The sequence below is a fragment of the Acanthisitta chloris genome, unplaced genomic scaffold (genome assembly GCF_000695815.1).
Source record: "Acanthisitta chloris isolate BGI_N310 unplaced genomic scaffold, ASM69581v1 scaffold9843, whole genome shotgun sequence".
NCBI classification, from domain to species: Eukaryota; Metazoa; Chordata; class Aves; order Passeriformes; family Acanthisittidae; genus Acanthisitta; species Acanthisitta chloris.
The window spans coordinates 71,469-81,403 of record NW_008664287.1 but is presented as its reverse complement, the minus strand read 5'-3'; the positions used below and the strand labels follow the sequence as shown (position 1 = coordinate 81,403).

At 39.5% G+C, this 9,935-nt stretch overlaps 1 protein-coding gene across 1 annotated transcript in view; it reads right to left on the bottom strand.

Annotated features, from left to right (window-relative positions):
* The window catches only part of WWC2 (WW and C2 domain containing 2), a 62,856-nt gene that overhangs the window by 17,115 nt on the left and 35,806 nt on the right, over positions 1–9,935 (bottom strand). The window contains exons 10-13 of the mRNA XM_009071288.1: positions 8,512–9,125; positions 4,700–4,823; positions 1,687–1,767; positions 1,517–1,603 (exon numbers count right to left, since the gene is read on the bottom strand). Coding sequence (XP_009069536.1) covers positions 1,517–1,603; positions 1,687–1,767; positions 4,700–4,823; positions 8,512–9,125 — 906 coding nt within the window. The remainder of the gene's footprint in view (positions 1–1,516; positions 1,604–1,686; positions 1,768–4,699; positions 4,824–8,511; positions 9,126–9,935) is intronic.

Below are 9,935 nucleotides of genomic sequence, written 5' to 3'. Positions count from 1 at the left end.
CTGCTGTATTCATATAAATGTAGGTGAGCAATTTGCATGATCTACTGAAAACAGCCATTTTAATAGATTAAGCAATGAAAAACATTTAGAAAAGAGAAAATAAAGTATACCAAAAGTATGTTTAAAAGGTGGTTCATTGAAGCTTTCTTTTAATAATTGTTTGCCAATTTATTGGCATCAGGACAGAATAAAGGGTAAATAAAGAAGTAAAAAATAAATTGGTCATTCACTTAGTTTTATGAGTGGTTACTTTTATTGTAATTAAAAGAGTTACAGAATTAACCAGTGTCTCAGATTTTGCTGTGACAAACCTAGAACTTCTCAACTGATGAAAAAGTGATCCTGACACAAACTCTTTGACTAGGCTCTGCCTACACTGAAAGTCAACAGCTTTGACAGACACTGTGGAAAGAGATATCAGTAAGACCTCAAGTTAAATCTATTCTTCCACTTGTAAAGTTTCAATAAATTACTAATCTAGCCAATTGGATATTCTAGGAAATGCAGCTATAACATAGCATCATTTTCCAGACCCAATTTTTGTCATTGTATGGATCTGTACAGAATATACATATATGGACACAATGGTAAGTGACAGGAAAAAATGCTATTTGCAAGGTCCTGCCTTTACCCTGTCCTTTCTTCCTCCTTGTTTTGTGTAGCTTTCATTTCATTAGATCTCTCTAGCAGCAGCACATCTAGACTTCTTGACTACTAATTATAATTTCATATTTTAATTCCTAAAAAGGTGCTAGTTCTGACCTAATTTTATCTTACTGAACATATTTTTGTCCTTCTCTTGATATTCTGTGTTATCCACTTTTCCTCTCAACTGTGTCAATTTATTCTTCTATAGTTTTTCTATATTCTTGTGCTAAATGCTAGTGGACTTGGACAGCCAGCAGGGGAAAGACAGAGGTCAGAAAAGGAAGGATGGCACTAGACAATCATTTGTTCTCTACAAAAACAAACAAAAATCCAGCAAGCACCCAGGCTTGAATCCTTAATACAGCCTTTCCATATTCAGTGGCTTCCTATTGATCTGCCAATCAAACTCAAGGCAATGGGGGACAAAGGGAAAGGAACCAGCAAGCAAAACCAAATTTTCTAAGGATTGACTGTGCTCTACTCCAATCTTATAAAGCTTTTCAACAGTTTAAGACAGTCTTATGGTCTGTCAAAAAGCTCACTCAAGTACAAGTGTCCCCAAAGAGTCAAGGCAAGCTGTGCTTATTTGTACAGATGAGAATTTGGGATTAGAATCTCAGTGGTAACATATTTCCACTGTAATTTACTTTTAGACTTCTCGTGTTGGTCCAACTTGAAAAAAGAGCTGATTCTTAATAGACCCCTTGCAGCATTGATGGAATATGTAAAAGCTAAATTGTACTACAGTTTGAAAAGTTTCATATATATATTTCAGCACTGTTAATCAGCAAATCAACTGATTCCTTTTTACAATTTATTATTATACTCTCATATTTCAACACTACTGCTCAGTGATTGTTGGACTTACACCTTAGAGCCAAGGGGGACAGAAAACGCAGGAAGATTTCTGAGCCGTACTAGGATTATCACAAAACTTGAATTGCTGTGGTCGTATCTGTCAAAGAAAGCACAACATGAGGGAAGTTTACTATTCACATTTATGTAGGAATAGAAATATTCCCTTTGCTGGTCACTTACCTGAGTCCTATTTGTACCTGAGCAGTCTCTAGAGTTGTTGCATCATATTCACTATATACAATGTCCTCAGTTTCATTTGGTCTAGGAAAAACAGGCAAATGGTCAAATTTAGGAGAATTATAGTTAGCTTTCAGCAATAATTAAGAGATGCATACATAGAACATATATACATTCTCCTGAACAGACTGATTTAATTACAGCATGCACTCCAAACAAGAATTTCAGAACTCACACAACAATGTCTCTTTTGGGGACAGTCACTGCAGGAACAGTTTGACAACTGCATTACAGATTCAGAGAGCCCTTAGGCTAATTACTGAGCAGGCCAGACTAACAGGCAAGAGAAAAACTAATGATTTTTTCCTATACATACTTAGTAGTTCTTTACCCCACCGAATACGAAAGTGGAAATTAAAATTTGCACTAAAATCCCAGACCATAAGTAAACTGGATATGAAATATTGCTTTGGAGAATACTGAGCTTTGGAGCTCTTAAAATATGAAGGCTTCTGTGCAAATAAGAAGCATCTTTCCTCTGAGCCTGTTTTCAGAAGCACTGGAAGAACCAAAGGGACACAACTCTTGCAGCTGAAGAGCAAATCTAGTGTGGAATGTAATTACAGAGAAGCCACACAGCAAAATAATTCCAGTCATTTTCTGGGAGGTTTGAGTGAGGATGTGGCATTAATACGTTTCATCGATTTTTAAAACTAAACTGCTGGGATCAATAAACCAGATCAAGATAGAAAATGTCAAGATAGGAAATATGGAGAACGACACTAACATCTCACAAGACATGACAGTATCACTTTGAGACTCTGCATTTAGAGGTTTCCTTTTTACTACACATTTCCTGGCTGATGGCTAATTTGATAGAGTGAATGTATTTCCTCCCCTGTCTTAAATTACTCAGCACAAAGGACTGGTCTATACAGCAGAAATGTCTGTACTTCAGGAGCACACTGACAAATTCTAAGTCATTCCATACGCAGTGCTCACAAAGACACTTCTACTAAACATAAGCAACTCACACAGAGGCACTCATCACCTCTTCAGTACTTCCTACTCAGCAATAATTAAGGAGTATCCACACCTGGAATAACCAGGATCTGTAAAACTGAAGCTTGCACAAATGGCAATAGTTTCCTTTTGTACACAGGTTTAGAGGATGCAACTGTCTTCTTTCCTCTTTTTCTGAGAAATAACAGGAATTGGTCCTGTTTTCCACCCATCCCACCACTCAGCCACTGGAGAGGATGGCTAAAGACTCGCTCTACAGAATATCCAGAGCTTTTGTTCCAGTATCTGCTCATTTCTATCCACTGGACTTCTAACTGGAGCAGACAGTAAGTTTTGACCACAGTGGCTCAGAATTGAAAAAAAATTGAAAGACAACAGTGGCTATTGAACCAAAACACACAGTCCCAGCAACTCAGTCAAGGGAAGGCTCCCATCTATCAATAGGAGTTTATTTCAGCCGAAGATGCATTAGGTCTAACTGAACATCAGGAGTCAGAGTTCAGGGTGAAATATGGGTCTATGACCTAAGGTGAGATTGAATGGGCTTTCTAACACTTCAGGAGAAAGTCCTTTCATATTTTAGCATTTTTATTTGATCTCATCTACTTTTTATTACATTTTAATTTGTAAAAGACAAGAAGTTTTATCGGTTGCCAATAAAAGCTGTTTATGATACTGTCATGGTTTAAACCCAGCCAGCAGCTAAGCACCTACCACTCACTCCATGCCCACACCTCAGTGGAATGGGGAAGAGAATCATAAGTAACTTGTAGGTTGAGATAAGAACAGTTTAATAATTGAAAGCGAAGTAAAATACAATACTAATGGTAAATGAAAATAATAGTAGTAATAATGGAAAAGGAGAGGGAAAATAAAACTAAATCAAACCAGTGATGCACAATATAATTGCTCACCACCTTCTGACTGATGCCAGACCCAGATCCACCATCCCTTCTGGGTATCCCCACATGCCCCTCCAGTTTATATACTGGGCATGACATTCTATAGTGTGGAATATCCCTTTGGCCAGGTTGGGTCACCTTGTCCTGGCTGTGCTCCCTCCCAGTTTCTTTTGAGTACTTTCTCACTGGCAGAGCATGAAATACAAAAGGAGAAAAAAGAGAAAAAAAAGAAGAGTCCACTATACCAGCTACTGAGAAGAAATTAACTCTATCCCAGCCAAAACCAGGACAGATACCATAATGCAACTTCACCTGTCCTAACAGAAGAGCATTTGACCTGGCAACAGAAGACACATATCTAGGTCTTTGTAACCATCCTGCTAAAACATCTCAAAAATATTCAAAAGGACAAAAAATTCTTAATGTCAACAACATGCCAAAACTGAGATGAAAAATCAAGATTTTTGTTTCTCTCACAGTTAGCAACAGTCTTCTGTTGTGTATCTGAAGTTCATTGTTATCACTGTGAGATAACAGACAATACTATATAAACTAGTATGAAGAATCTTGTATAAGTTGTCTTGTCCAAAAACAACAGCAAATACATTTCTTATATCCTGGTCACCAGAGTGAACATTAAACCCCAACCTGGATTATTTTTATATCAACATTACAGCTGAGGATTTTCTTATCTTTTCTATAGCCTCTCTTTTAAAAACAGAAACATTCAAACAAAATGCCATTGCAATCTTAAAATTGTATGTAAAGAAAGCAAGAAGTAAAAACAGTAACTCTGAGCAGTGTCAGTACAGTCACAGGCAGAACCTGTTTAAATCCAGCTTTTCTCCTGGGAACACTTCCAGCAAGAAAAACACTCAAGGTAGCATTATTAATGCTACTCAACCAAGTTACACAAGCATAAAAAAAACCCCAATCAAATTTCATTGTTTGGCAGATATGCCTGCCTTCCAATCCGAAAGCACAAAATATTTCTAAAAAAGGCAGGACTTTACTTCTGCTGGTACTATGCAACTGCTCATAGATGTATTTAAATTTCTGGTGGAAAGACTTGCATGATTTCTCAAACCTACTGTTTCACAGAAGCTTCGTATACACCACTATCTCCAGCCACAGACTCATCAGACACAGCAGCTGATACACAAGCTGTTTTCTCCTCAAGCAGGTTACTGACTGTTCTTCTTGGTAAGTCAACACCTACAAAAAGCAAAAAGAATGAGAATTAGTGCAAGAGATTAATAGCCAGAAAGAGAGAAGTGCATAGCTTAGGAAGTTGTCAAGTTGAAAGCAGTGACCCTTAACTGAATATCACAGAGGAGTTTTGTTCCACATCATTAAACATTCTGAGGCTGTAGCTACCACGTATTCTGGCTAGAGGTATAACCAGACTGATGAACTTGAAAATGTACTGTTATTCCTTCCCAGAGATACAGGCTCCTATCATCACCTTTATCTGTTGAGCTAGTTATTATCCTTCATGATTTTCATTATTAACCCTCATTATCCTCATCTTTAAACCTGTATTTGTCATGTTCACATTCAGCACTGCATTAACACTTCAGCTACATGCAAAGTGCTTGCCTACTGTTTATTAAATATTCAGAAGTCAGACAGACACCCTCTCCCCAGTGATATAACTGCTAGAAATAAAAAATCCCCTCTGGTTTACTATCATCAAAAACTTTTTATGCTACAGTCTCTTTACTATCAACCACTACTTAGCTTTAATCTTCAACTTGCATTCATGTGCTAGTGTCATGCAGCGAAGCCACATTCTGCAGCACAGTAAGCTGAGGGCTTGTGCAGTCCTTTCATCTGCCAAGGGGTGAGGATACTGGTATGCATTATCATCCCTGTCTGAATCATGACTTTACATCCTGTTAAGATGTTTAAAACTGAAGGCTCCAGATTAGATGATTGATTGCTGCGTTTGTGCTTTTATTTATGGCAGTAGGAATACCAGCGAAGCCACATTCTGCAGCACAGTAAGCTGAGGGCTTGTGCAGTCCTTTCATCTGCCAAGGGGTGAGGATACTGGTATGCATTATCATCCCTGTCTGAATCATGACTTTACATCCTGTTAAGATGTTTAAAACTGAAGGCTCCAGATTAGATGATTGATTGCTGCGTTTGTGCTTTTATTTATGGCAGTAGGAATACCCTTGATGATATTTCCCTTCCCCCCCACCATGTGAGGGGTGAAGGTGATGACATGATTTATTGATTACCCTTAGGAATTACCACAGCAGCCTGAATTGACTTTGACAATGACAGAGACTGACTGTGGAAGAACTACATGATATTCCAACTTGGTTTCTGACAGCAAGGACATGTGCAGAGGAGCAAATATCTGTATGGTTCACTTGTACAGAAAAGTCAGAGACAGAGAAGCAGGTGAGCACTGCAGCTAGAGAGCCAATGCAGATTACATGCAAATATGAGCGACACTGTCTTCAAGCCTGTCTGTGTCCAAGTTAAGATTCAGCAGTATTCAGATGTGGAGTCTTGTAAAACTTAAGTGTGTGGCTTGAAATTTTCCATGCAGGTTTTATGCCCCTGGCTGAGTTTGTTGAGAACCTCCCCATTCAGCATCACAGCAGTTCCAACAATGAAACTGGAGTAGAAACACTGAACCAACCCCAGGTCTGTGTCTCACTGTTAATGTACTGAGGCCTCACCACGAGGCCCATTTTACTGTGGAAACTAGAGGTATGTAAGTATGATTAATTAATACCCGTCTTTTCATAATCTGAGTGCTTGTTTTGGCAGTCTTAATACACATTTAAAGATAATTTGTATTATGTATATGACCCTACATGAGGAAGTATGAGTATGAATAACCACAGGATGAATTTGCATTTTAAAACCATAACTACTTATACAGACTAAAAAACCACCCTGACAATATCCAGAATAATAGGCCCTTGAAAGTTAAAAAGTGCTAGACAACCACACAATGCCTTTGACAATAATGTTCTAATGAAATAGATTTTAAAAAAATAACTGATTCCACATAGCCCTGAGGGTTCTCAAATTCCAAGCCCACTGTGAATTCAGTACTCAGACTAGATGAGTTGCACTCCGATTGCAAAGACAGACCAAAAGTTGTTGTTAACTTGAAAAGGATATGCTCCTGAAATATGGGCAAGAAAATTAATTACTGTTTCCATCTTTTGCAATATGGCTCTAAAGTAAAATAACTACTGTGTTATACTATCTTGAAAAGACAAAGGACAAAAACCCCCTCCTGCCCAGATTCCCCTTCCACATTTCTTCACTTCCCATTTCACAGGTTCAGACCATTAGGACATCAGTCAATTTTTTGTGTTCTTTCTCCACAGAGGAACAGAGTGGGGACTCCCAGCTTGCACTAAGCAGACCCTAAGTTTCTCTTCTGAAACCAAACTGGTCTGGCCAACACTGAAATTACTACAGTACTGCAGTAAGCTAACCTAACTAGCCCACAGATGTTACAACAATTCCTTGAGACACAAAGAAATTAAAGCAAATTTCTCATTAAAATATATAACTGTATCAATATGTCCAGATACTGCTATCAAAAACTGGCAAACTCCAAGCATAGAGGTTAAAATTTGGCAACAAATTTGGACAATGCACTCTCAAGAGCTAGGCTGTATTTATTCTAAGACACCCAAACTCCTTAGTTAGCTGCTTCCCTATCAACTCAGGCCCAGAAATGTGGAGCTGGGAATCTTAGATACTGACCAGGTTTCAAATAGGGCTGCCAGTGCTCAGCACTACTGGAAATCTGGCTCCCTCAGTTCTTCCTTGGGAAAACAGAGCCACTGTGTAACATAAACACAAATGGTTTGCAACATACTTGAAGACAATGACACAGAATGACACTAGAAAAGAATAAATGTGCATAGAAAGCACAACAAACTGTCAGCCCTAACAAAAGGAACAAAGTGAGTGCTCTAAGACACAAGCCCTCAATTCTTGACAGCTTGGATTTTTGAAGTTCTGACTCTGCCAAAGGTTTTGACAATATACGACAATTAAGTATGTTGCATGGCTTTTACTGCAGACTAGAAGTGGAATTTATTACACCTAATTCATTCATCTCAAAGTTAAATTTAAGTACTTACTGAAGATACCTTGATAACTCACACAGTCGTTCATCCCATCTTCCTTAAAGGGAAGCATGCCTTAGGACAAGATGTCTCATCCCTTAGTTACCCACAGACTGCAGGGGAGCCTAGACTAGCTTAGGAGCTCTGTCCTGACTTGGGTAAAAAGCTAAAAGCTGTGAAATAAATGTTAAAAATGGGGAGAGTCTCACTAAACTTACACGGAATGTGGTTACCTCTCTTTCTCAACTCACATAAAAAAAATGAACTGCAGATCTTTCAGTGACAGGAGGTTCAAATAACCAGATACACATACACATGTAATGCTTAGTCCAGAAATCTCTTTTACTGAGGATGTCAGTTTGTAACTTACTCTTCAGTGGGAAACAAAGTACCTGATTCCAAGTTATCAAAACCCAGCAGAGGGGGTTTTTTGCTTTATATCCATACATCCAGACAGTATCTAGGAAGACCATGCATCCTCTGTGCCTTCAAGATAGAGCTCCAGGTGTTTGTGCTATTTCTTTCACAACAGAGATTGCAATACATCAACTTTCCTTCTGAGATAGCTATTGAAAAAATGTAAATGGAATTAGGGTGATTGCAGCTCTGCACAGCTGAAACTGGAAGTGAAGTAACATCCCTCAGAATTACAGACTGCCCTCCATGGCAAATGTATGCTGATCAACATGCACTTCAGTTACATGAGGTACATCCTCCTCATTCAAGAGCCAGTTGTTAGCTCAAAACTTTCATGCTACATATACATCTGACATTAGGGTTTTATTAATTACCTGGACTTCCTTCATGTAGAGAAGGCAGAGGCTGCCTAACATCTTCATTAAGATCTTTATCATCTGTAGGAATCTGAGATCCTGCTCTGGCTTCAGAGTCCAATAATATTTGGTTCTCACAGAGACTAATGCCTGCAAAATCACCTGAAAAGTCACAGTCTTCAAAGTCCGTAGTGAGGTGATGCAGAGGGGAATTTTGAGCTGACACTGAAAATGCAGCTTCTAAAACCAAAGGGGAGCCTGGTGGGGACAAGGAGGAGAGTGAGGATCTGGAGGACAGCGATGTCACAGATTTGGGAGGTTCAGTCAATTTGGGATGGTCTGCAGCTGAAGGAGAGTCACTGTAACCCAGTCTCCCATGGGAACCAACCACTTCATTTTCGTGAATAGTAGTGATAGGCCCTGAAGGAATGTAACCACTTTTTTCTTGCAATATGAAATCAAGTTTATACTGATAGTCCAAATCAGTTATTTGATCGCCTTGGGTATAGTAGAGATCTGTGGAGCTGAGTGAGTTTAGCGACCCTCTGCTGGAGGTGTTGAGGGATCCCCGGCTGGATGCCAGGGATCCCAGGCTGCTCCCTGAAGACACAGACAATGTGCTAGCTGAGAGGCTGCAAAGGAAGCACAAACACATACACTGATGTTACTAAACTAAGCCAGCACAAAACAGAACAAGGAGAGATAAGTTTGACTGAAACAGCACTATATGGGGTTTACAACCAAATGCTGCTTGGGGCATTACATTTTCTAAGCATCCACACCTGGCTTAGATCAGTGTGCCCAACCTGCACACCATCAGGGCAATTTATCCAGCTTATGACAGTTACCTAAGCCTCTTTTCTTCTGGAGAAGGCTGCAGACTTGACAAACTGGTCTGGCACTAACAGCTGCTGTCCCAGCTGCTATGTTCCCCCAAAGACCTGCTCCACTCTAATGCAGGTGCTTCATGTAGCCAATGTGACAGAGGAAAAGGATCCCCAGGGTGGTGGAGCTTATGACAGCAGAGGAGTGCTGCCACCTCTAGAGCAATTTGCAGCCTACCCTGTGCACAAGCACCTGGGAAAGATGGCAGCTAGAAACAGCAGAACTGCTTCACATCTGTAAGACAACACACATTCTACATGCACATAAATGCAACTATATAAGGTATGGCGAAGGCCATAGCATGCAATCTTGTCCTGTTAGCAACAGGAGATAAGGAGTCTTGTCAGGCCAGAGAAACAGTGTCACTGCCTCGGCTCAGGAGAACTCTGCCAGGCAAAATTGTCAGGAAAAATAAGTCAAGTGGCTCCTTCTAAACACTTAAAAGTTATCTGCTGAACAATAACAGAAGTATCAACTTAACAAAGTTTGCCACTGGACTAGAAAACTGTGTTTAATAGGACAAAGAGATCCTAAGAGTCCACATGTGAGTATAAAAT